Here is a 27,246-nt window from a genome sequence, read left to right as displayed (position 1 = left end):
TATTATATTTTTTTATTTTGAAATATATACAAAATAAATACATATAGTATCTAGAAAACAAGCCTAAGGAAGCCACTCATGGCTAGCATTTTCACCCTGGAAACTGAAGATCCAACACTGAATGTAAAAATAAGGTCCTGAATAACAGTTTACCATTAAAGATTACTGCTACTGCTACTATGAAAAAGAGAAAATATTTTTGAAAAGGCCCAGAGAGGAGATACTCATTCGGTACCACTTAAAATTGGACAAAGTTCTTCTGAATACTCAATACCTTCTAAAGAAGAGGAGACTGGACCCTGATTCAAACAAACCAACTATTAAAAGGCATTTCTGAGATAACTTAAAACTGAACCCAAACTGGGTTCTGATCATATTAAAGAACTGGTTGTTGGTGTTGTTGGATGTAATAATAGTATTGCAGTTCTGTAAATTGTGGGGGGAAAGTCCTTATCGCGTAAAGATCCACACTGTGGTATTTACAGATAGAAAGATATGATAGGGGGTTTGCTTTAAAATATTCCAAATTGGGAGACAGAGGGGTTGAGGACATAGTTGGAGCTGCATGATGAACACATGGGGCCCATAAAGTCTCTATAAGAAATAGTTGAGACATAAAAGAAAATAAAGAGAAAACTCACCAAGCTAATGGTGATAATCTCTTCATAAGCCAGGGAGGACTCCCCAGCAATTGTGCCTGAACCCCGCAGGTTCTCCACGCCCAGTTCATCATCCTTCCCAATGATATCTGTGATGACATACCTTCAAGAACCAAACACAAGTTAAAGACCGAGATCTAGTCCAGAATAATCCAAGGCTGATGCATTTCCCAAGGATCTGAGGCAGGGGAGACAAGCAAGGTGAGGGACCGGAAGGTGATAAAGCATCCAGAGGTGAAATGAAAGCAGAGGTCTGGAACCTTCACGACTGGCCCTAAAGTTTCTAGAAGAGCAAGTTCAGCATCAATAATTGTCATCCCCCCAACCAAAGTTGTCTGCCTGTTCAGGGGCTGTCTTAATGAAATGTCATCCCCTGTGCATTTCTCCAAAAGTAATCTAGAGTAACATTTCATCTACAGAGAGAGGGGAGTATACTTGGGAAGCCACTTGGTTCATGATCAATCAATCGATCGATCGATCAATCAATCAATCAAGATTCCATGCCCACATAAGCCTGAGAGACACTGTACAGCGTAACCTGTTAGAGATTCATAACGCGGCTCAGCACATTAAGGATTCAGAGAAGGCCTGCAGTAAGGATGCTTGTTAGATCCCATTTAACTCAGTGTTTCCTAAACCTACCTGACTATGGAAATTTTTCCTCCCTCCCACATATCACCAACTAACATTCCAGAAAACTCAGCCTGGGAAAATCCATTTAATCAACCTTGCTAAAAAACAAACAAACAAGAAAACGAACTAACAAACAAAAAACCCCCAACGATCCCTGGAAAAGACAGCCAGTGGCCTTGACATTCTCATAGAGGAGACCCCTGCCTTACCCACACTTTCCCAGCTTGCCCAATCACTGCTGCATCAGTGAGTCTGCAGCTCTGAGGACATCAAAGGAATCCAATCTAATTCTCCTTGTGTGATGTGCTATTTTTGTGAGAGGCAAGACTCCTTTGGGGATGACAAAGGTGGGTTCACCCTACAGAATGCCCCAGGTAAGCTCAGGAGCCCCACTGTATAAAAACCACTACCCATTTGAAAACAGCACCACAAGCAGGGAGGCAAAGAGACAGATTCCCCAGTAGTAGCTGAAATTAACCACAGGCAAAATGAAGCAGCTGCCCGCTGTCGTTTACCTGGATTCTCCTTCTTCTTCTATGTGTTTACAATGGACGGAGTTCAGGGAGCTGATTTTGGTGTAGTCTTGAGGGGTCAGGTACAGGTATTTAAATCCCTTAAAAAAATATACTCCGGTGAGGCTATGACTCCAGTTCCCTGCACTCAAGCAGTCTTGTTTTTTTAAAAATGTCAATACTGTAGAGGCAGGTGTCAGTAACATGTTAACAATGTGTCGATAACATGTCAATGCATTAATAACTGCTAAGGTATCTGATGTTAATGCCATGTCAATAACAGCTACAAAATGAAGATCTGCTCTGTGCTAAGTGCTTTCCCACTCATCCTTACAACACAACCTCACTTTTTTTCTGGGCTGATTCTGTTTCTCAAGCATCTTTTCACTACTGCTCCTCTAAGGAGTCTTCTTAGATTTTTTCTTCATTGCCAGCCCCACCTAATTTTTATTATAGATATATTCTTTATGTGTCATGTGTGTGTATATGTGTGTGTATGCTTTTTACATGAAAAGAATGATTTTGGCCCCTTTGGGGGAGGCAATATCATCGTCCCCTTGGAAATGCATGCTCTAGTTGTAAAGAATGACTGTCCCCTGCATTTTCACATCACAAAATGTGTGCTCATCTCTCGTTCATTTTGCCTTTTAGTGTATTTGGTGTCTCTGTATCTTCCAGATGATATTTAAGAACCCTTCGAGGCCAGAAACTATGTATTTTTCATCTATGCATTCTCAGTGTCCACCGCATTTAGGAGATGCTCGGTATGTGTCAGCTCAGTGTTTACAAATGTTTTTGCATTATTGTCCCCGTAAAGAGTTTTTTTAGACAGTTTTTCCTAATCACCATCCCCTCCCATTAAATTTTATTTTAACACCGACATACTGCATGCCTGTTTATGTACTATATGGATGGATACCTGTGCTTTATATATAAAAAGAGTAATAAGACTTTTTCCACTCCCCTTGTGGATACGATCACCTCCCACATCGAAAATACAATGCTAGCTGAGTGGAATCACACCACCGCACATGCTTCGTGACGTACTTTGTGGGGGTCTTCTGGGCTCACCCAAGCCACCTGGAACATGTGTTTGATTTCCTCCGCAAGACCGATACGGGCCCCACTGTTGGCTGCGAGGTAGATTTTGGGGATGCCCTCTGCCCGGGCCATCTCAGAGGCCCGCAGGTACAGAAGGTCTTCTCGTAGGCCAAAGGATCCGATGCGGAAGGTGATATCATTGCTAATGACGATCACGTCCCGCCCTTCTGGATACTCTGGGGTCTTAAACTTCATTCTGAAGGCCACCATGCCCACCTGGTGACGAATGCACAAGGAAAACAGGTTTGTGTCTTCGGGTAAAGTTTTTTGAAAGGGTGATTCCAGTCCGGGACTGGGCTATGCTGAGTTCTTACCTCATTTCCTCCAGGAAGTCGGTTCATTTCCACCAGCTGGCCCTGAGAGTCCAGGACGAGTTCAGTGTACGTCAGGATATCTTGGGGGTACTTGTCTGGGGAGCCCCACAGTTTAAAGAGAGCCTGGAGAGAGAGGAAGAAAGAGAAAAACTTGAAGTCGTCAGTAGGGGGGCACATTTTCTAAATCTTTCTTTTTAAATCATGAATTGTTTAAAGCACACAGAAAACATGCAGAATAATAAATACCTGAGCATTCAGTTCATGGTTTTGTCAAATCGTAATTTTTCCTTAGTTGCTTAAGATTTTTTAAGGAAATAAGAAAAATGTGGTTGAAGCCCCGAGTGTACCCCTCCCCATCCCATTCGTCCTTCTGCCTCTCCCCAGGTAATCGTTATCCTGAATTTAGTGTCTACCAATCCTTTGCATGTTTATGTTTTTATTTCATCATGTATGCATACTTTTAAAATATGTAGTATTATTTTGAGTGACTTAAACTTTACATAAATGTTATCACACTGGACATGTTCTTCTGCACCTTGCTTTTTCAAGTCCCTGATGTGTTTGGGAGATGTATCCATATCGATAAATTTAGCTCTGGTTTCTTCATTTTCCATGCTATTCAATCTTCCATGGTATGAATATATCACAATTTATGTATTCATAACTCTTTTTAGGAACATTTTAGGTTGCTTCCAATTCTACAGTATTATCAAATGGTGTAATGAACATTCTTATAGTCTCTTCTTATAAACACGAATGAGTTTCACCAGGTATATACCTAAAAGTGGAACTGATGGGCCATAGGGTTTGTGAAACTTTGATTTGACTTGATATTATTAAATTGCTCTCAAATTTCTGAAACCCTTTACAGTCCCAGTAAGACTTTATAAGAACTCCTTTGCTCCACGTACTTGCCAACACTTAGTTTTGTCAAATATGTTAACATTCACCCATCTGCTGAGTGTGAAATTGTATTTTAGTACTGATCTGTACTTCACTGATTATTAGTATGGTAAAAGCCTTTGAATATGTTTATTAACCTGATGAGTTTTTTTTTTTTTCATTTTCTTTTTTTTATTTTTTGCCCTTTTTTTAAAATTGTTTTTGTTTTTTTTTTTTTTTTTTTTTGATTTATAAGAGCTCTGTAAATCTAATTCTAATCCCTTGCTGATAACAGGCATTGAAACATTCTCCCAGTCTGTGGCTGGTCTGTTCTCTTTTATATAAAGAACTTCCAAATTTTAATAAAGTGAATTTTACAGGTCTTTTTCTGTATAACTTATGCTTTTAACTGACTCCACGTAACTTTAACCCTCTTGAAATTTATTTTTGTATACCAAATGATGTAGAAATCAAAATTCGTCTTTTCAGTTAGAAACTTTCTCGTATATTTTAGTGTAGTTTGTTTCTTTGACTCATGATCTCACTTCTGTATTCTGTCAAGTTTCTGTTTATGAATGGTTTCTGTTTATTCTAGGCTCTAGTCTGTTCCACTGGTCTATTTGTCTAGCTCTATTATAATCATACTACATTGTACATTGTATTAAGTACTGCTGCTTTAAATAAGTAATAACATCTGCTAAGATGAGTCCTCTTGACTCTGTCATGGGCTTTTGCTTTTCCCTATGAATTTTTAGGTTTCACCAAAAAACTCTGAAATTATACTGAATGTATTAATTTGGGCCCAACTAATATCTTTACAATCTTAAATCTTCCCATAGTTATGCATGATTTATCATAGCATTTATTTAGGCTTAAAGTATTTTTAATACAGTTTTAAAATTTCTTCCATAAAGGTCTTGTATGTTATTTGATTTATTCCTAGGAAACCTTACAGTTGATCTTAATACTATTATTAGTGGCATTTTTTTTCTAATTTCATTCTACAGTTATTGCTGGTTTATGAGAATGCAATTAAGTTTTGTATATTGATCTTGTATCTAGCACTCTTGCTGTGCAGTCTAACTGGTTCTATAGATTCTCTTGGATTTCTTATATAAACATTTATATCATCTACAAAAAACACCATTTTGATTTTCCTTTTTTAGTCTTTATATCTTTTATTTTTCTTATCTTATTGCATTGGCCAGGACCTCTTGTAAAAAATACTGAATAGAATTGAGGATAATGGCTAATTCTGTCCTGTGCTTGTCTTTAAAGAGAATACTTCATTAGTTGATATCTTTTTTAAGTTGATATCTTTTATCAAGATAAATTCCTTTCTGTTCCTAGTTTATGAAAAGTTTTTAGTATGAACAGATGCTATCTTGTCAAATACTTTTTCTATACCTACTAAGAAATTTAAGTTTTTTCTTAATCTATTAAAATGATAAATTATATAAATAGATTTTGTAATATCAAATCATATAAGTAGTCAGGAGATAAACCTTGGTCTAAATATTTTTTTAAAAACCATTACTGGATTTTATTTGCTAATATTTTATTTATAATTTTTGTGTAAATGTTCATAAATGAGAACTAATTTCCCTTCTCTTAATGTTCTTATCTGGGAATAACGTTAAGGTAATAATAACCTGAGAAAATAAACTAAGAAGCATTTCTTTTCATACTATCTAAACAATTTGTATACAAAGGGAATTATCTATTATTTGAAGGTTTGATAGAAATGGCTGTAAAATCATCTGGGCCCAATTTACTAAATAGATTTTTTTAAACTATCATTTCAATTTCTTTAATGTTTATACTCTATTTAGATTTTCTACTTGTTCTTCAGTCAGGTTTGATAAGATATTTTTCTTGAAAATTTTCCATTTCATCTAAGTTTTCAAATTTATAGGTTGGCCATAGTGTTCTGTTTCCTTATTTAAAAGAAAGGGGATGGATTTGTGCCTGATTTGTCTGTTTCTTATCCTATGGTCCTTGAGGTCAAGGCAAAAGGATACAAACAATGACATCCTTAATCTTAAAAGTTTCCATTTATTAAGCATCTATTGAATACTTTATATATATATATTTCTTAAAGCAACCTTGTGAGGTGGATACTACTATTATTCTCATTTTACAGAGAAGGAACTATAGCCCAGAGAGGTAAAGAAACTTGCCCAGATACACACAGGGAGCAAAGGACAGATCCAGGATCCAAGCCCAGACCTGAGTGACTTTAAACACGTAGTGACTTTAAATAGCTGTTCCTACTATTACGTGTCTCCTATGCTTGAAGTGAACTGATGCTTTCTTGCCTACAGTGAAAGGTCCATGACCTCATTCTCACGAATGTCATTCACAAGGCAATGGAAGGGATGTAACATACATCTATATCACTGATATCAGTGTGTTCAGTCTTCTTGAAAGGCCCTACTACAGAAAAATACTAAAGGCATAGAGAAAAAAAAAAATACTTGAGGGAAACACACTAAAATGTTACTGCAGTCCTCAGTGGTACATAGTACATACAGGGGAAATTTTATTTGCTTATTTCTATTTTTCTGTATTTTCCAGTGGATACTTTAATAATCAGAAAACCATGACAAAACATTATTTTTTAAAAGTAGACTAAAAATTTCTCAAAGGCAGTGATTTTATCCTCTTTCTCATGGTCCATCTACCCTTAGAATGGTACCTGGGAAGTAGCAGGTACTTAAATGAGCAGTGAAAAGATCAGAAGGAAATACATCAAAATGTTAAGCAATCTGTCTTTAGGATGTGGAACTGAGTTACTTTTTTTCTTCTTTCCACTCTCCTTTATTTTCAGAAGTTTCTGTATTATATCCCTTTTATCACTGGGATGAAATTGGGTTTATTTTAGGAAAAAAATACTATGAAGCTATTCCCAATATTATAGTTGACCCTTGAACATGGGTTTGAACTGTGCAAGTCCACTTAGATAATTTTCAATAAATACTGTAAATGTATTTTCTCTTCCTTATGATTTTCTTAACATTTTCTTTTCTCTAGCTTATTTTATTGTAAGAATACAGTATATAATGTATATAACATATAATATACGTGTTAATCAACTATATTATCAGTAAGGCTTCCAGTCAACAGCTGGCTATTGGTAGTTAAGTTTATAGGTAGTTAAGTTACATGCAGCTTTTTCCGCTGCAAACGGGGTCTGTGCCCCCAACTCCCATGTTGTTCAAGGGTCAACTGTAATTTCTTTTTCTTCATGAAGGCCTAGTCCTTTAGGCTGGGGTCTTCAGAGGAGCAACTGAAGGCAGGAAGGTGTGGTTTGTGGAGTCCCTAAGGTGACCCGGGGTGTTGCTGCGTCTTAGCCTCAGGACTTGCCTGCCTGAACATTTCTGGGAAGTCGTACACATAGGTGGTTCCCAAGGACTGGGCCTGGAATCGCTTGGCCTGAAGCAGATCCTTGGTGACATAGGGAGTGTTGATCAGCATTCCGTGCTGAGGCCCTTGTTTGTTGCCAAAGGAGTGAAACATGATCTGAATCAAAAAGAAAAAACAAACAAACAGCGCATGAGGGAGGCAAGTCTCAGAGAACCACACTCCTGCTGAATTTATTTCTACCCAGTCCTCAATGAAACACAGTGGGGTGTGCAAAACATATCAGATCACATAACAAAGTGAGTGCCTGGAAGACCTAATCTCTTCTCTGCCACTATGGGCAACTAGAATAAGGAGGAGGAGCGGGAGATGTGGAAACATAGCCCCCAAAATGTAACTACCATAGTACTATACATAGACACAGACACACACACTCCACAAATAACAAGAGTATATAAAAACTGGTGAAACTTGAATAAAGTCTGCATTTGAGTACCCATGTCAATTTCCTATTTTGACAAGGTCCTACAGTTACGTAAGACGCTATCATGGAGAAGTTGGTTGAAGGGTACATGGGAACTCACTGTACTATTTTTACCTCTGTACTAATTTTGCAACTTCTTGAAAGTAATTATTTCAAAATAAAAAGTTATATTTATAGAACTGGCAGTCAATTGGATATGTGATTCATTTTACAAAAGTCTGTTCTAAAACATAGTTGGGAAAAATACCTCTTTCCCTAAGTGAACCAACACGCAAAATTGCATTATAATCAACCACATCTTATCCCAAATACAGTCCTAGAATGAATTAAACATTGGAATTATTCTCCTTTCCAGGAGAATAAAAAACTGGGATTCAGAAGCTAACTCATTTATTATAAAGCTCAGAGGGGCTATCCAACTCTGGCATGGCAAAGCGAGGCAGCCACCAAATGTCATTTTAAGCTACATCTTGACCATCGGAGCAGCCTGCCTCCGTGGACCTCCGTGACCCGGCCCAGACTTACATTTCCAGATCTGGGGTCGGTGACTTCTTTGTAGAGGCTGATATCCAGGTAGTAGCCTGACTCATTCGTGAGGAACAGGCGGATGGGAATGACACCTCCGGTGGTGGTCTGGCGAATGTTGATCTTGACCTCAGCCTGTAGCACACGGAGTTTCCACAACCGGCTGCCATAGCGCATAACCATGGAACGCACCGACTCCTCAATCTGTCCCAAACAACAGCAATTCCAATTTCAGAGCCCATTCTGCACACATTTGCAATAGTTCTAGCACTAGTAATAATGGAATGATGAGATATATTGAACACAAAATGCCTGGGACATAGTATTTACCCGACAACTATTAGCTATAATAACCGAACCTTGCTAAGCATTTAAAGCTCATTATCTCAGTTCATCCTTATAAATACTCACAGAGGCTGGCATTTGTATCCCCTATTTACATGGGGAAATAGGCTGGTAACTGAGAGTTAGTGCTTCTGCATTACTCTGCCTTTATCTCCATCATGCATCTCAAGCCTATGTGTCTTCTGTTCTGGGGACTGCGTGGACTGCTGGAGGAGGGCATCAGCAATGGATACGTCTACATCCCAGATGCCAAGCTAGCATAACAGGACTCCTTGCACTACCATAAACCCTGCCTGTTCACAAAAAACCAGCCAATGGAGTCTCCAACAGGACATGGAACCAGAAAGAAGACAAACTTTTGTTTTGCAAGACGTTTGGGGCATCCATGTTGTCCTAAAAGTGAAGCAGGGCCATAGAGGGGGAACATCAGAACCAGGGTAGACCTAAGGGCAGGGGCTAAAATACTGCTCTAGAATTAAACAATGGAAGGTTTGTTTTCCACCTACAGCAACTAAAGTTCAAATGTGCACATATGCATCCTGGAACTTGGGTCTTGATTGCCAGGAGACAATACCCAAAGCAGCATAGTGCAGAGAGCCAGTGAAGGTGAGCCCAGAGCTCAGTGAGGGCCCCCCCAAAGGCGAGACCTTATAGGGGTCCATGATGACAGTGGGCACGAAGTTGAGGAAGATGTGGTTGCAGTCAGTGCGCACGCTGGTGTTGTTGAACGCCACCTCCAGCTCGTCCATGGCCTCCAGGAGCAGCCGCTCACCCTCGTTCTGCAGGTACTCGAAGGAGGCTTCCTGCCAAAGGTGGGAGGCACAGCCGCTAAGGCAAGGAGGAGAGGCAAACATTCTTCTCCAAAGGCTGTGCCGAGTGAAAACAGCAGAGCCCTGCCTCCAAAGGTGAAGGCATGACCAAGGCTGTCTACTACATTCGCCTCTTTTATTTTCTGTATTCTAATGCTTTGACGAATGGGACTGCCCCTTCCAGAGTTAGCCAAGTCCTAGAGATAGTAAACAACTCACCCATGAGCACACTTTTCAAATTCAAACCAACCAATCCAGAGCCCATACCCCAACCACCTCCTTTATCAGGGTCTCACACTCTAGGCCACTATCCCCCTGCCCTAATCACCCCTGGCTCAGGTATCAGATACCTAGAGATAGCCCCTATGCTCGGAGCCGGCTGAAATTACTCGAACTAGCCAATCTCAACCCTGAGTACCCTGCCTCGCCTGTTCCTTCCCGCAGACACCACAGTAAAGGCTCTTGCCCACAGTTCCCCCTTCTCCATTGCCTCCCACCCAACTCTAGTGCTTCCTGGTGTGGCCCACCATGGAGTGGTGAGCCCCTCCTCTTGGGAACTCTGAGTAATAATCTTTTCAATGCTAACTGTCTTCTGCTCTGTTTGCCTTACTGTACCTGAATAATAATAATCAAACTTATTAAAATATCTAGTTGACTGAGGCAGCAAAACATTGAGATTAGTTTACCATTCATCAACAGGAGATTAGTAAAATATTACATGAACAGCCCACCCATTCAAGGAAATAGCATGGAGCGGATTATCTTCGTTAACATGGAAAGAGGTCTATAAGTAACTGACCAGTTTAAAAAACTGATTTTTACTAGTCTTCGAATAATCTGTCCACCTGAGTTCCGTCTGTAACAGTATACCTACAATGCTATATATGGAATTATGCCTAGAAAGGAGAACCAACAGGGCTGACCCCTGGTTGGCGGGTTTTGGGTCCTTTCCCTTGATTTTTAAAAGTACAGCTGACCCTTGAACAACACAGGGGTTAGCAGCACTGACCTCCCACACAGTCGAAAATCCACGTATAACTAGAGCCTCTTACATACGCGGATTCCCACCCTGAGGGTTGACTCTTAAACAACACAGGTTGGAATTGTACAGGTCAACTGAAAAAAATGTACATAGTTCACACACATGGTGTTCAAGGGTCAACTGTAGTTTTCAAATTGTTTGAAATTTTCACAATATAACCATGGGTTACTTTTCTAAATATAAGAAACAATGAAAAATGATCACACAATCAACAAATACAAGAAACTTAACATACCAGCATCTTTCTATCCTCTCAGTTCTCTCCTCATGCAGAGAGACCCACGTGACACAAGAAACAGATCCGCATGACACAAGCCGGGACATGAAAATAGGCCACATGAATATCTGCCTCGCCCTTACACTGGAGTGACATAAGGGCAGGGCTGTGTGTACCCAGTATGTCCTGTGATCTCTAGTGTGAAGCCCAGGGCTCGGCACAGAGCAGGAACTCAACAAAGGGAAAGCCAGCACATATGAGTGACAAGTTCAGAGGGAGAAAGAAACGTCCTGTGACATTTTACCTTTGTAATCAGGTCTGAGTGCCTGATGATGGCGCGGATGAAGAACCTGTGGTCTGTCACTTCTGCCCCTTCCTTCACCTTGGCAGCGCCCACGTAAAGATGCATCTTGTGGTTGGCACAGGGCACGGCCTTCAGATCAAAATTGCGCATCCGGCTAAGCTCCAGCTGGAAGGCCAGGGCGGGCTCCAGGTGACGGTAAATGCGATCTTCTGCAAACTGCAGGCCAACCAGAGAGAGAAGACAGAAAGACACGCATACACACACCGAGTTTGACACTGCGGCCACGAGCCTGCTTGGTCCACACCCTGCTCTGCAAACCCCTAGTGTCTACAGGTTTAGCATTCAGTCATTCTGTCACCTAACTGTGAACAATGCCCAGGGCTCAAGAGATTTGAGATGTTGCGAAGGTCCGGAGGACAGCCACAGCATGCAAGTCTGGTGGGCTGGCATAAGCCTCCTGGTCCCCAGATAAGCCCAGCTAGTCCCCAGCACCTGCCAGCACAAACAAGCTGTTCTTGATCTGTCACAGCACAGAGCATTTCTTAAGAAATCACTAACTCCCGGTTTCTTTGTGAAAACTGGCCAGAGAGAAACAACTGACAGTGCTGGAGACGGAACTGAAGAGAAAATGAAGAAGCTAGAGAAAGGATGGGCCTTAACTAGAGAAGGCTTTGGACAAACTAAAATACAAAAATCTGGTAGAGTCTTGAATCTATGTTGGGAATGAGTCCATCTGTTCTAGAAAAGAGAGCGGCAAACTCTTCCTTAAAAAGCCAGAGGGCTGATGGACCACAAGGTGTGTCATGACTACTTGAGAGAGCCACAGCAGACCGTATGTGACCACACGGGTATGGCCGTGTTCCAATCAGACTTTGTTTATAAAAACAGGTGGCCGGCCTTTAAGCCATAGTTTGCCAATCACTGTTGTAGAAGAACGTATGAAAAGAGGTTGGGAGGACCATCTTACTGAGTCCACCAGCAAGTATAAAAATTGTCCACGTGAGGCGTTTGTAGTGAAGGCTGAGAGGGCGGGAGGCTTGAGGTCTGAGCTCCACACAGAAATACGGGAAATAAAACCCCAGAAGAAAGACAGAGTCCGCCCAAAAGTTCCCATGTTCTAGAACACAGGAATACCTTGAGGACTGGGATATTCTTCCTGAATGTCAAAAAAGGCTAGAGAAGAGAGAACAAATATTGCTTTTGGTCATACCTCATCTCTTGCTCTGAAGGTGAAAAACTTGGGAAATTCTTTCTGCAAAAAGAAATCCATACAAAAGACAATTAAATCAAGCACGACTCATTTGAACATTTGTACACTTGTTTTTAACAATAACCCCTTCTGCTTCTAGAGTGAATCATTTGGAAAGCCATCTCTTCTCCGGCAATTGATCTCTCCCACTCCAGTCTACAGAGTTAACGTCAAGTGAATGGCACTAAGTCTCGAAGAAGAGAAAAAACTCATTCGATGCACTGCAAATCGGACTGACCTCTTGGGCGATCAGGAACGTGATTCTTCGGAGTCCGTAATCCACAAGGATGTTTTTCTGCATTAAAAACCAAACACACAACAGAACTGTATTTAGCCACAAAAAGGAATAAAGTCCTGATACGTGTTACCACGTGGATGAACTTTGAAAACATTATGCCGAGTGAAAGATGCCAATCACAAGAGACCTCATGTTTCATGATTCCACTTACATGAAATATCCAGAAAAAGCAAATCTATGGAGTTAGAAAGGAGATTAGTAGTCGCCTCTGGCAGCAGGGGAAGGTGTTGGATTGAAGAAAAATAGGCAGCAACTGCTAACTGGTACAGGGTTTGGGGAAGGGGGTGATGAAAATGTTCTAAAATAGAATAATAATGATGCTTATACGACTCTATAAATATATCAAAAAACATTGAACTGTATACTTTAAATGTAAGAATAGTGGGGTATGTGAATTATATTCAATAAAGCTGTTATATTAAAAATACATATATACTTTTTTTTAACATTTCATGAAATCTTTAATGAAATTGGCAGGAAGGGGCACTCTTATATTAAACTAAAGAAGAAAAAGATGAGTAAATTATTCATTTACCCAAAATTCAAGAACAGACCAAACTAATCTCTATTGTTAGAAGTTAGAACAGTGGTCGATCATCTCTGTAGGAGGTGGGAGGGGTAGAGGCCGGAAGGAGAATCGAGAAGGGGCCAGAAACATTCATTTCGTGATCTGAATGCTGGTTATACTTGGGAATTCACTGGGAAAAATCATCAGGCTATACATTTATGATTTGTCCCCTTTTCTGTATGTTAGACTTCAATAAAAAACTATGCAAGAAAAGTACAAAACTGTTTTTAGCCTTCCCCTAAACAAAAGAAATACTATCAAATACAGTTTTATAGAGAAAGAAAAAAAACTCAAAAGACAAAAAAAAACCCCTAAGGACATTAATTTGTTCATATGGTAAGAAAAATTATTCGGGGAAATGAATAGTCTTTGCCCATTTCTGAAAGAGATAAGTAGACGTGCACGAAGGACTGAAATTAATGGGATGTAGGCTGGAAAGCGAACAGGAGAAACTGGAAAATGAAGAGGAATCTAATGTGGGGAAATGAGCCTGGTTATGGGAGCCTCATTTTTTTGGTTTTCAACTAAAGGTGTGCATGAATGTGTGCATGTGGATGTATGAATGTATATGTAAATGGGTGTGTCAATGTACACATGTATCTGCTTAATGTAAAAAATTTTAAGTCATGTAGAAATATGTAACGTAAAACTTCTTTCCTGTCTCCCAGCAGGTGTATATTCTTCTAGCTGTCCTCTCTTCAGTATGTCTCTGTCTTTGTCTGTCTGTCTGTCTGTCTCTCTCTCTCTCTATCTCTCTGTATATATATATACACACACACATACACACACATACATATATACACACATATACTTTATTCGTACAGAGATACCCACACTTAATCTTTTCTAGCTCATGGATATCTTCCTGGGTTGGTATTTAGAAAATGGTTTCTTCCCTTTCCACAGCCACATGACAACCAAGGTGTGGTTATCCACACTTTCCACAGGTGATTCTGACACTCCTCCCACCGACTTCACTGAATCAAGTACCCTGAGTGTCATTTGTATAGAGAGGCAGGTGAGCTTCCAATCAGTTCTAATGTCACCTTATCTGGGCTACAGGCTGCCAAGCTGAAAATCCAGTAAGGACATCGGTTACGTCAAGAAGGAACAGGCTGGGGGAACTATGCCAATACTTTCAGAGTGGCCTCTGGCTGGTGGGACTGTAGGTTTTGTTTTAAAACCTACTTTTCAGATTTGTCTAAGCCTGAAACATTTTCTACAGTGAACATCATTAACTGTTGATTAACCAAGAAAAAGCTAAGTAAATCACTAATAATGATGTCCCCAAGCTTTATCCACAACTTTATCCACAACTCAGCATCTTTGGTCCATCTCCTGTCCAGGAAGCACCAGGCCATGTCCTTTGAGGGATGCCAAGTCAGAGGAGGTAAGAGTTATCCCTTCCGCCAGGATAATACAGGGAATACAACACAAATACAAAGAAATGGACTAAAAAGTAGCAACGGAAAACTTCCAAGTGTTCCTAAAGTTAAAACCAAGTCACTAGGGCCAAGAACTAATATCCAGACAGTGTTTAATTTATGAGCTAAGAATCTCAGCATCCCATTTTACAGATGAAGAAACCAAAGATCAGAGAGGTACAGTAACCTGCCTGAGGTCACACAGCACCTTCCTGCTGTTTCTACTACCAGTATTTGCCAAGATGCTCCACATCTGTTTGTGGCTGAGGTCCCTGAGCATACATAAGCACTGTTCCTGCTGCCACAGTGAGAATATATGCTGGCAATGGCCACCACGTGCTTATAAAAGCAACCTGCAGTTATTTGCATATATAGATGTCAATGTAAGTGACCATTTTAAAATTTTGAGTTTTCTGGGTTATCCCAACAAAAACATTCTCCCAAAACCCCAAACTATTCATTGAATGTGTCTTCTGTGCTAAGTGATATATATACTGTGTCATTTCGTCATTGCAATACCCTGGGAGAGAGAAATGCCTCCCCCATGTTATGGGAAGAAGCTGAGGCTCTGCCACGTTCACCACCTCTTCCCAAGGTCATTGGCAATGAGGAGTAGTAGAGCTAGGATAGGAAGCCAAGTCTACGGCTCTGAAGCACTCAGCAGGTCTCAGGCATAAGAGACATCTTGCCAAGACAACCCTCCGCTCACAGGAACACAGAACCAGAGGCATGCCCAGTCTACCTTGGACTGTACGAACGTCCGCAAAATCGGTACCAGCTTCTCATCCTCCAGGTGGTCCGCATACTGGATGGCCACGTTCAAGATGTGGATTGGCTCTTCTCTCAGGTTCTAAGAGAAATAAACAAAAGTGAGCGATAGAAGGACCTGGGGCCCCAGCCCAACCCCTCCTCGGCTTGCTCCCTGCTCAGACACTTACTTTGCCATCATCCTCAGAGTACAAAGAAGTTTGGGCCTTGCTGAAGATGGGGGTGTCTGTGAGCACATTGGCAAAGCAGGAGATGACTTCGTCAAAGTTCCTGGGGGCATAGGGCAGAGAGGGAGAGCTGAGGGGCTGCTTCCTCCACAGGGTTGTAGATCAGACCCAGGCCCTTCCTCTTTCCCAACCACCACCCTGAGAGCTCATCCAACTCTGCGCAGAGCTCATTTGCTTCCTGACCATTTATTTCCAAGGCACCACTGATGGGGTCTTTCTCAAAAAGGAAGAATGAGCCCATGTTGTCTGAAAGTGTGAATAAAAGAAAGGCTGTCCAAACTCTGGGGCATCAGCTGGGGCCCCCTTTTACTATCTGGGAGACCCTCACAACCTCTCTCATCTCTCCTAGTCAACTGAGAGTAACAGAAGTAACCACTACACATTCTAAGGCTGCTGTGAAGATCCAAGACAATCCAAGCATGATGGATAATATGCAGGAACAATTCAAAAAAGGGCAATAATAATAGGACTGACTGCTGACATTTATTGAGAATGTTATTTACTATCAATTATACTTTAAATACATTTAATATGCACTACCCTGATTAATCATCTTGGTGAGCCAATGAAGTAGGTCCTTCTCTTATTTCCATCATACAAATAACAAAACTAAGGTACAGAGAGAGTGTTAAGTAATTTGCTCAGTCTCATAGTTAGGAAGCTCAGAGCCAGAATTCAAGTACAGGCAGGCTGACACAGAAGCCCACTCTCTTGGCTACGCTGATATTATATTATTATTATTAACTCACTGTGCCATGTGTCTGGGCCGCCCCCACCCCATGTGTTACATGAACAGGTAGGGGTCAGGGAAACTATGCTTGGCTCTTCTGCTCAGGGTGTTTGGGAGGCCAGGCCATGCTGGGTACCTGGTGAATTCCTCGAATCTCCTGAAGGCGACCATGGCCCCCAGCCGCTGGCACAGAGGGGAGAAGCCACTGTCCATGAAGAGCTCGGTGCTGTGCCTCAGCAGGTCGGGGTTGGTGACATTGATGGGCATGGCTATCCTGCAGGGGGACGGGACGTGAAGTCAATGAGGCCCCTGTTCGCAGATCTGGCCTCAAGAGCTGTTCCTGCCCTGGAAACTTCAGTGAGCCAGACTAGCATTAGAGCCCCCCCAAAATGGGTGCTTAAAATTGGGGGTGGAGGGTACAGAGGTCAGGGCCAGGGGCTGAGGACTAACAGCTCAACAAGTGAGTGAATGAATGAACGATGCTTGCATACAAGCATATGTGTCCAGCCCCAACATAATCCCCAGGTAAATCTGAAGTAGTGAACTCAGCACAGAGAATGAACACTCTCAGCGTCAGTTTATCCTGGAGAGCCCCAGCCCTGGGAGCCTGGTGAGGGGCAGGCTTGTCGAGTGACACTCCAAGCCTCTGCTCCCCTAAGCCCTCCCAAGCCATCACACCTGCCCTCGGGACAGGGCCAGAAACCAAACCTGGCCCCAAGGCCAGCAGCTCATTAGAGTTCAGCCGGCCACAGCTCCCAGGACTGGCTGCTCACCAGGAGCAGATCCAAGTGGGCCACTTGGAGTCATTAGAACTGGGTCCTAGAATCAAACAAGGAGGAGTTGTTTATCATATGGGGTATAGACAAGAGTCAATAGAGCAGGCCTGAGGCTACCCTCCTGGAAAGGAGACCTGTTTGCAAGGCTGGGCTTTGGATGGCGTCTAGGAACTTGAATTGGGGGAGGGTTCCCACCACTCCCTAAGTGATAAGGGAGGGTCACTGTGCCCTAGTTGTTTGTACAGTGTGGTTTATGCTGAGCACCTGCTTTCCCTCTGGACTCTGGGATTTGGGTATGTGCTCAGCAGAGGGCACAGGCGTGACCAGCTCCCAGTGAAAACCCTGGGCGCTGAGTCTCTAACCATCTGCTAGACAGCATTTCACACCTGGTCACGACTCTTTGCTGGGGGAATGAAGCGCGCCCTGTGTGATTGCACCGGGAGAGGACTCTTGGAAGCTTGTATCTGGTTTCCTCTGGACTTGACTCTGTATCCCTTTTTCCTTTGCTGATTGTATTTTGTGTCTCTTCACTATAATAAGTCACAGGAGTGAGCATGGCTAACTACTGAGTCCTGTAAACCTTCCTAGTGAATCATCGAACCTGGAGGTGCCCTTAGGGACCCGTGACCCAGGTGAAGCAGGGGCTTGTGCCTTCCTGTTAGATACTTCTGAAATCATCATCCAGGCCCTCTGTTCTGCACGAGTAAATGCAGAGGTAGCAAACTGGCATGGAAGCATGGGCTGAATTCAGCCCACAGACTGACTTTAGTTTATGTAGCATTTTTAATATATTCCTATACATTAATTCCCTGCCCATATAGCAAAGTTGAGGAATTGCAGATTTTTTGAAGTCTAGATGCCTTGCTTCTCTTGAAAAAAAACATGGAAAGGTCTGGCCTCGCTGGCCCGTTTTCCTGTAGGGCAACAACCAGTGGGCTAGAATAGCACCCTTTAGGCAAAGGCTGTGCTCACAGCCCCTCCTTGTTCCTGGACCTAAGTCCTGGCTGCAGCCCACATGAATCCCTTGCTGTCCTCCCATCTGTCTTCCCCATGGTCTCCTGACCCAATTCACGACATGCCTGGCTCTATAGACACAGGTGTGGAGGGTTTAGTCAGGTCCTGCTGGGAGATGAGGCTTCATTCCTCGTGGCTTTTCCCATAGTTATTTTAGAGTAGGGTTGTGGGGCAGCTGCAGGTGGGGTCTGTCTCCTCTGAGGCCACAGGCCCCAAAGCTTCTGGCACTTCCAGCTGATAGCAACAGCGAGAACCTGAGAGAGTCAGGGAATCCCTCCAGGCCATCGACATCTTTCTGAGTGAAAACAGGATGCTGTGCCCACGCTGAGAGTCAGAAGCAATAATCCTGACACACATGTAGGTCCTTTCTAAAAACAAGGCGTGACTGACCCACAAGGCTTCATGACAGCCGCCCTTCCTTTCCTAACCTAGATGAACTGCAGAGACAATGAAATCAAAAATGAATTCTCCTCAGGAGCAGACAAATCAAAAGTTCTCACATCACACCTCCCACAGTCCCCAAAATGATTCCAGGCCATAAGCAATCAGTCCCCTTTTCTCTTCATGGGGCAAAATTTTCCCCCTGGAAATAAGAAGGGTAAAAATAAATGATAAATATGAAAGGAGGTGCCCCATGGGGAAGTACTTCTTTTCCTCATCCATAACAGAGCAACACCTTTGTTCTTGAAACCAAAGGAAAGAGAAACATTTTTTTAAATCCCAAAAGAATAGAAAGTTCTCGGCTTCAAGAAAGCATGGACTCTGTTGCCCGTAGAGATACAAAATCTGATCAACTCAACCGCTAAATCACGATGAAACCATTCTAGCCACAAGCAAGGCCTTTGGGAACTCCCATGAGAACCAGAAACATAAGGATGACAAGGAAGTGAATGAGAATGTGCCACATCCCAGGTAGACATATTGCTTTAGTAGAAGGTACCACACTCTACCTGATCAGAGTGGTACTTCGGGTCCTGAAATAAGATGGATTAGAAAAGAGAGGGTGAGTAAGCAACAAAGACATACGATGATGTCCCCAACTGAGAATATCATGGGGATCCAAAAAGACCAACACATGTACCCCTGCTGCCAGCTCTGGAGGGCCCTCGAATGCTGTGGAAAGAACTCTGAGGTGAAAGCATAACCTGGGCTCATATTCTCATAATTTGGAAGTGAAGTCCCTAGGGCTCATCTACAAAATGAAGATGAGAACAAATTTTTGACTGACAGATGGTGAGGGCTGAATGAAATAGTGTGTGGAAGCACTCAGTGGAGGCTTGACCAACGGCATGCCAGGGGGACAATGACAATGGTATCGGACATCATCATCACAGGGATCTCTAACTTACGTCGACGACTTTCTGTGTGCCAGGCACTGTCTTAAATGCTGCACGAGCCTCATCTCATCTACTTTTCAAAATGGCCTATGATAACACTGTCCAACAGAACTTTCTGTGGTGATGGAATGTTCTAGAACTGTACTGTCCAATATGACAGCCGCAGGCCACATACGGCTACTGAGCACTTTAAATGCAGCTGGTATGAATAAGAAACTAAATTTTTAATTTTCACTCATTTTAATTTAAATAGCCCACAGGTAGGTAGTGGCTACCATACTGGACAGTGCCAGGTGTATGAGGTAGGCATCAGATTATCTCCATTTTGTAGGTGAGAGAACAGAATGTGGGAAGATGCCACAGTGGGGAAGTGATGTCCCCAACATCTCCCCAGCAGTGTTTCCAGACAGACTTGTTGGGTCCCTCCAGAGACAGGACTACAACAGTCAGGGAGAAAAGAAACATGAGCCCCCCACCCCCTGTCCTGGGTGTGGACCACTCCATACCGGTTTGGGTGGGAGGAGGGCAGCATGAACTGGAATTCCACCACACAGGTGCCATCCGGGAGCTGCCGGTGCTGCAGGCTGTTTAACTCATAGGCGATGTAGGCCCTCCGCACATAAACCTAATGGAGCGGAAGCACAGTGGACATTCTCTCAGAGGGCACAGCAAACTACCCTTTCAACCCGAGGAAACTCAGGTTGGAGAAATGATCTCTAAGCAGTAGTTAAGAGCAAATTTGTTCGTGTTTCAGAATGTTAATTTCTCTGCAAAGGGCTAGATAGTAAATATTTTAGCCTTTGTGGGATATATCATCTCTATCTCAAATACTCAATTCTGCTGTGGTGTAACCACGGGAGCAACCATGGACGATATGTAAATAAATGGACATGGTTGTTCCAATAGAACTTTATTGACAAAATCAGGCGCCCGGCCGGAGGTGGTGGGGGGAGTGGGGAGGGTGGAAGGGCTGTCGTAGTTTGCCGACTCCTCCTCTAGAGCAGCACTGTCCAACAGAAATACAACATGAGCCACATATATAACTTTAACTTAAAATTTTTTAGTAGCAACTTAAAAAGAGGCAACAGGTAAAAATAATTTTAATAATTTCATTTCATCCCCAATACCTAAAATAGTCTCATTTCAACATGTAATCAATATAAAAATTATTGAGGTATTTTAAATTTTTTCTCCATACTGAGACTGTATTTTACACTTAGAGCACGGCTCAATTCAGACTAGCCGCATTTCAAGTGCTCACTAGCCACATGTGACCAGTGGCTGCCATATTGAACGACACAGTTCTAGAGTTTTAGCACTGGGAGTTTTTTTTAACTACACAGAGAATACAAGGACTGTGTAGAGGTAACACAGCAGGGCTAACTGCTATTCTATGAAAGGCTTGCTTCAAGGCTGGTCCTTGGCTACCATCTGGGAACTTGGATTTTAGAAAAGTTCCCACTATGCCTTGATAAGAAAGGTTCACGGTGCCTAAACTGCTCAAACATTATGATTTATGTTCGACATGTGCTTTCTTTCTAGGAGTTTAGAATTTTGGTACGTGCTAGGCAGGGGGTGCTTATAAAAACCCTGGGTGCTGAATCTCTAATGAACTTCACTTCACGTGTATTGTCACAACTGGCTGCTCGAAGAATTGGAAGTGCCTGGAGGACCACTGGAAGCTTTTGCCTTGTTTCCTCTGCACTTCACCCCATGTGCCTCTTCCCCCTGCTGATTGTTTTGTGTCCTTTTGCTGTAATAAGTCACACATAGCCGTGAGCATGACTATATGCTATGCCCTATGAATCTTCCTAGGGAATCGTTAAACCTAAGGGTGGTCTTGGGGGTGTCAGACACATTTAAAGCAGGGACAAAACTCTGCACTTCTCAAAACACCAAGTACAATACTCATCTTGAGTCATGGAGAAAAGGTTGGACTATGTTCCACAAATCTGCTGAACGAAGTGATGGAATGTGTAAAGAACTCTAGAAAATTCTCTAACAGAAATAAATGGGATTTAGCACTTCAAAAAGAAGGTGGGCTGCTGCTTTCCACCTGACATAGGATAGGTGCTTGGACAACAGGTGGCAACGGTGACCAATATCCACTTCAGGTGTTTACTCATTTACCTTCAAATTATCCTGTGAGGTAGATGTTATTGCCCCCACCTAAAGCATGAGAATCTAAAAGTCCAGAGAAGGAAAGCAACTTGCCAGAGGTCACGCAGCTCCAACCTTTACATATGCTGTTCCCACTGACTGGAATCTCTCCGCTTCTCCCTCCCACCAATTCTTACTCACTCTTCAGATGCTCGCTTTCATACCACGTTCTCATCAAAGCCTGAGTTGAACCTCCTGGTAAGATTAAATCCTGCTGTCCAATTCTCACTCTAACTATATTTTCCCACTGCAGCTCTACTCCATGTGTAATTAAAAGAATATTTAACGTGTGCCTCTCCCCAACCAGAGAAGCTCCAGAAGGCAAAAACTATGGCTGTTCCCTGCTATATCTCCAGCACCTGGCACACAGTAGGTCTCAATAAATACACTGAAAATTGAAGACAAGAAAAAATAAGTACCAAAGACCTGTACTGGGTCTCACTGCCGGAAACAAAGTGGGATCTGAGGAGGATTCTTTGAGTTGAAACCAGGGAAGGGGTAAAAACTGCAGGCCCAGGAGAAGACTCTGTGGGCTGTCATATGCTCACAAGCCCAAAATGGTCTCCATGGAGACCCAGGCAACCTCCTGGCAACAGGATGGGGGACTCACAGGGCCTAAAAGATGGCAGAAGAGGGAGTGGGGACCCCGAGGGACCGGGACTCCAAGACCAAAGGGTGAAGAAATGAGGGAAAACTATCAGAGGAAAAGAGGTTGAAAACACAGGACATCACATATTTCCTTGAAAGGATTCTGAAAGAGCAGATTAAACTCCGCGATGCCTTGACACAAAACACCCCTCAGCCCCTGAATTAAGGAAGATGGAAGCTGAAGTAAGACGACTGAGCTCTAATTTGGGTTTTGCTGCTGGTCACCCCTTCTCTGCCCTATCAAACAGAGAGGCCATCTTAAATTGTCACCTAGGCCCTTCCAGCTCTTGTAGTTCTAAGTGGAAGTCTTTCAAAGGTATCTGATGTAGGTGAGTTGGAAAGTTTGGACGAGGTGACTTGGCCTTGGCTCTTGGGGGTTAATGTTTAACTGTGCCCTGCCTAGAAGAGGCAGGAATGGCAAATGAGACAGCAGGGTTACCAGCAAGGACTCTGGACTAAGACAGATCTAGTATGAATCCTGGTTCTGCCACTTCCTAGCTGTGTGACCTTGAACGAGTTGCCTTACCTCTCTAAGCCTTAGAGTTCCCTCCTCTGTAAAATGGGGATAGGAGGGGACCTACCTTATTGGGAGAATGATAAGATCATGTTTGTAAGGCATGTGGCCTGGGGTTAAGTGCATGGATGCTAGAACTGGCATGTGTGGTACCGTGCTGTTATAAGTGGGAAACACTTACCTCCAAAGATGCCATGCAGACCACTTTGTTAGTGTGATAGAAGAAAGTGGGCAGGACATCAAATATGGTCGTTTCTGAGAGTATTAATTTCTAAAGGAAATAAGGGAAAAAAGGAAAAACAAATGTTAAAAAGTTTTAACCAATAGTCAGATGAGTGGGAAGAGTGGAAGCAGGGGGCAGAAGCCAGCGGTGTTATCATGAAATGCTGCCAGTGCCCCAGGCCTATAAGATCCAAAAGTGGAAGCAGCCCTGGGCTGACTGTACCTGGGGGGCTCCTAGTTTCAGACAGAGTGGGTACCTGGAAGCTTGTAAATGAGCCAGAGTCGGGAGGCCCTGGGAATATGAAGCCATGACTCAGCCACTTGAGGCTCCCAGCTTCCAAAAATGCTCCATCACACCTGAATTTTAAAAGTCATACCTCCCAGGCCGGCCTACTATCTGAACCTCTCCTGTAACCCCCTCGGGCAGCTCTGGCCGCACCAGACTAAACCACTGGTATTTGCGACTCTGTCCTACACCCGAGTGCCAGCACGCTGAGGACATGGGGTGCTTGTGTCCCCCAGGGTTCCACCTGGGCCGCAGTATGTGCTCTGTGGAAGGTGGATGGAGAAGCCTCACCTTGAGGTTGTCTGGGCAGAACTGGTGGCCGTACATGTCAATGGCAGACAGGAAAATGGACTCCACCTGGTTGTGCCTCAGCTCATAGGAGGGGAGGTGGGAGGCGATCAGGATCTGCACGGGGAGAGGACAGAGGGGCTAGGTTGAGCCAACTTTACAAGGGAGAAGCCAAGGGCTGGGCCCATCAGGTAGGACATGGGACAGCAGCAGAGGGGCTGTGCACAGTGAAGGTCAAGCATGGTGGGGGGGGCAGCACCCTGAGACGCCCATGCAAAGTGGGAACCACCCCACATAATCCTACCTGTCTGGCTCTGAGGGCCACTTTGCAATGCTCACTCTTGCTCAGCTGAGTGAGGTCATTGAGGATGGAGGTCAGTTCCTCTGACAAGGAAGGGTCTGGGCCACAGAGCTCATCCTTTGGGGGAGAAAACAAAATCCAACTGGCTTGTTTCACCAAAAGAAAACACGCCAGCCCTCACCCTCTGCCGGGGGTGTAGTGCCCTGGCAAACCAGACAGCTAGCTACCTGGTACAGCCTGATGCACATACCCTTACCCCTTTCCACTGTGTACCCCCCCCATGCATTCATTCATTCACCCATTTATCCACTCCAAAACATGCCCTAAGCACCAGGTAAGAAGGAAAACACATCTAAGTCTCTGGCTGCATCACTATTAATGGCCAGCAATTAGGAGGTACTTACTATGAGCCAGGCAAACAGCTAGACTCGACATTCATCTCACCAAATTCTCCCAAGCCACTGAGGAGTTGCTATCATGATCCTCATTTTACAGGTGAGACATAATATGCCTTGCCCCAAGTATGTCAGGAGTGCCTGGCATATAGTAGGTGTTTTGTGAGTGTCAATTATGATCCCCTCCAGGGACCAACAAATCGCACCCACTGACTGGTTTTATGTTTATCATGCCCACAGTTAGTTATGCCCACTTATGTTGTACAAAGTCAGCTTTGAGAGATCAGGACAGAGACCATATGACCAGCGAAACCTAAAATATTTACTCTGGTCCTTTCCAGGAAAAGTCTGCAGACCCCTGAGCTACCCCCGCTCTAGGTACAGGGTGCCCTTTCCTGCTTACAATCAACATGATCACCAGCTGGTTCTTCTTAGCCACCTGCGCATGAGAGAAGATGCAGTCCAGCACCTGGGACATATCTGGCTTCAGCTGTTCCCTGAGGTTTATCACACACTTGTCGTAGTGGGCTACAGGGAGACAAAAGGCCGCAAGAGGATAAGACTTGGGGCCCTGCCCGCCCTGTGGGTTTGTCACCAGTGCCAGCGGCGACTCTTGCCTTGTTGGAAATGGTGCTCAACTTGTAAATATCTTCGCAGAAGATCCAACACCACTGCCTTCATGTAGCCAGGGGTCCCACTACGGTATCTGGGGAGCAAAGAAAGGCTGCTTTAATGATCAACTCTACTTCTTGGGGAGCCTGAATATCTACAGCCAGGGCTTTTAGGATTTCAAAAAGAAGAAAACTAATAAAGTATCTGGTGGCTGCACCCCTTTAATCCTTAGGCCTGGGAGGGATGTGTGAGTTGGTTCCTTGGCTCTAACTCTATAGGCCAAAGAGAACAGTGACTTGCCCAAGGTCATACATCAAACCAGAGGCCAAGACTGGACCTTTGGATGGCACCTGCCCCATCCCTAGAGAGAAGGAAAAAGACTTACAGAACTGAGATACTGAAAGGGGTCAGCCTTGCATGCATGGTTGGAAACAAAAATTTTCAATTAAGCATCCAATGTATAAAAAAATTGGGGAAAAAAAACAAAGCTTGACATTTGCCTAAAGAGTTCTGTGTAAATTTCACTTCCCTTTTAAAACCAAATTTTAACCTGGACGCTCCCTAAATCATTTCCTCTTCTAAATCATTTCTGAACACAGGGAATGAAGTTTCTTAGGAGATATAACACCGAGTTTTAGTGAAGTTGAAACCAGCTTAACCTCAACACCACCAAAGAGCAACATAAGGACCTAAAGCGCTCATTTATTCAAATGTGATTAAAAATACACACACGGCATAGGAGAGATATTTGATATTTATGTTCAACACAGAAAAATCTGCTAGGGAGTTCGATTAATTTATTTGTCCATTTCTTCTAGGTGTTTCTCTGAAGCTAAAGGACAGGTTTAAGGTTAATGGTTGAAGTATCCCGGGGTGGGGATGCCCTCCTAGGCCTTGTCTGTGAAACTTTCTCTTTTTGGGGAATCCACGCCGAGATCCCTGTCTTCAGCTGCAATCCTGTATTGTCCCCATGAGCTGGGGAATCCCCTGAAAAGGACTGTCTCCTATAGGCCTACAATCTCTGTAACTCTGACAGTTTCTAGAAGACAGTACACAAGAGCCGAATTAACTCACTCCAGTCTTCAATTGTCTTTATAAGTAAAGCTTTCTTGCTGAGATTTTGCATGCAAAATGGAGGTTCTGTTTATCATCAGACTAGGTTTCTCTGCTCAATAGCTATTTAAGGTAAAATACAAATTCTTCATCAATTCTCCTTTGCAATGATGCCCCAAAACCACAATAATTTGTATAATCTTTTGCAACACATAAAGCCATTCTGTTGCATTGTCTCGTAGTCAAAGCTGCTACAAGGACTCGATATCAGCACTTTACAAAAATTAATCTGTTCAGACTTATCATGTGTGAGGTGTTTTCATTCCCATTTTCAAACTGGCAAACTGATATTCACAGAAGAAAGTTCCTTGCCTGGGGTTCTGCCGTTAAGAATGACTATGCCAAGACTGTAACTGGGGTCTTCACACCCCACACGCTTTCTGCCACTTTGAACCTCCCTTTAAGAGAACCCCAGAGCGCCACCCTGGTGCAACACACAGGCCGATTTGATGTCTCAACCACACCCCACAGAGGGCCCAGGATTCACCTCTGAACCAATTGCACGATGCTCTGGGTGTTCATAAAGAAGACCTCCCGGTCAGCCTTCCGTTGCAGGGTGGCTGCGTGGCAGTCCAGGATGGTGGCTATCTGGACAAGAAAGGAGGACAGGTGGGCCACTCACAGCCATACAATCTGGTCGCCACACAGAAGTCACTGGAAGGACCTCCCCCCCCCCCCATAGGCTCCCATGGAGGTCCCATCCAAGGCTCATTTGAAAAGAGAAAATTCCAGCCTCAAAGCCCTCCAGCCACCCAGAAACGGTTCTGTTCATCCCACTCAATGTACTGCTTGAGGAATTCAAGAGCCCAGAATGACAGTGATGACACAGGGATATACGTACATTCATATGATACCTCGCCACAAATATGGACGTTCTGGGAAAAGAGAAGGGAATTTCCAACCCCAGGGAGTATGAGGGTGCTGGGTGGGGAGGGGTCCTACTTTTATAATTAGATTGAATGTTATTGGCATATTATGTTTGGCAATAAAAATATTTTTAATGAATAAATCTGCAACAATGACAAATTCCTGAAAGGTCCAAACATGTACTTTTCTCAATTGGTGTCTTTAGAGTTTTGCTTTGTTATTTCTTAGTTGAAATATAATTCATATACTAGAACATCCC

At 43.3% G+C, this 27,246-nt stretch overlaps 1 protein-coding gene across 1 annotated transcript in view; it reads right to left on the bottom strand.

Moving 5' to 3' along the window:
- The window catches only part of ACACB (acetyl-CoA carboxylase beta), a 105,538-nt gene that overhangs the window by 14,930 nt on the left and 63,362 nt on the right, over window positions 1–27,246 (bottom strand). Inside the window, exons 19-38 of the mRNA XM_023521909.1 lie at window positions 26,608–26,708; window positions 25,013–25,101; window positions 24,799–24,923; window positions 24,004–24,117; window positions 23,703–23,816; window positions 23,085–23,174; window positions 20,088–20,206; window positions 16,591–16,728; window positions 15,668–15,767; window positions 15,472–15,579; window positions 12,678–12,734; window positions 12,401–12,442; window positions 11,191–11,406; window positions 9,466–9,621; window positions 8,474–8,677; window positions 7,468–7,623; window positions 3,220–3,342; window positions 2,852–3,121; window positions 1,808–1,905; window positions 642–762 (exon numbers count right to left, since the gene is read on the bottom strand). Coding sequence (XP_023377677.1) covers window positions 642–762; window positions 1,808–1,905; window positions 2,852–3,121; window positions 3,220–3,342; window positions 7,468–7,623; window positions 8,474–8,677; window positions 9,466–9,621; window positions 11,191–11,406; window positions 12,401–12,442; window positions 12,678–12,734; window positions 15,472–15,579; window positions 15,668–15,767; window positions 16,591–16,728; window positions 20,088–20,206; window positions 23,085–23,174; window positions 23,703–23,816; window positions 24,004–24,117; window positions 24,799–24,923; window positions 25,013–25,101; window positions 26,608–26,708 — 2,541 coding nt within the window. The remainder of the gene's footprint in view (window positions 1–641; window positions 763–1,807; window positions 1,906–2,851; window positions 3,122–3,219; window positions 3,343–7,467; window positions 7,624–8,473; window positions 8,678–9,465; window positions 9,622–11,190; window positions 11,407–12,400; window positions 12,443–12,677; window positions 12,735–15,471; window positions 15,580–15,667; window positions 15,768–16,590; window positions 16,729–20,087; window positions 20,207–23,084; window positions 23,175–23,702; window positions 23,817–24,003; window positions 24,118–24,798; window positions 24,924–25,012; window positions 25,102–26,607; window positions 26,709–27,246) is intronic.

Source organism: Pteropus vampyrus, unplaced genomic scaffold, assembly GCF_000151845.1.
Source record: "Pteropus vampyrus isolate Shadow unplaced genomic scaffold, Pvam_2.0 Scaffold322, whole genome shotgun sequence".
Taxonomy (NCBI): Eukaryota; Metazoa; Chordata; class Mammalia; order Chiroptera; family Pteropodidae; genus Pteropus; species Pteropus vampyrus.
This window is presented reverse-complemented; position numbering and strand designations above follow the sequence as displayed.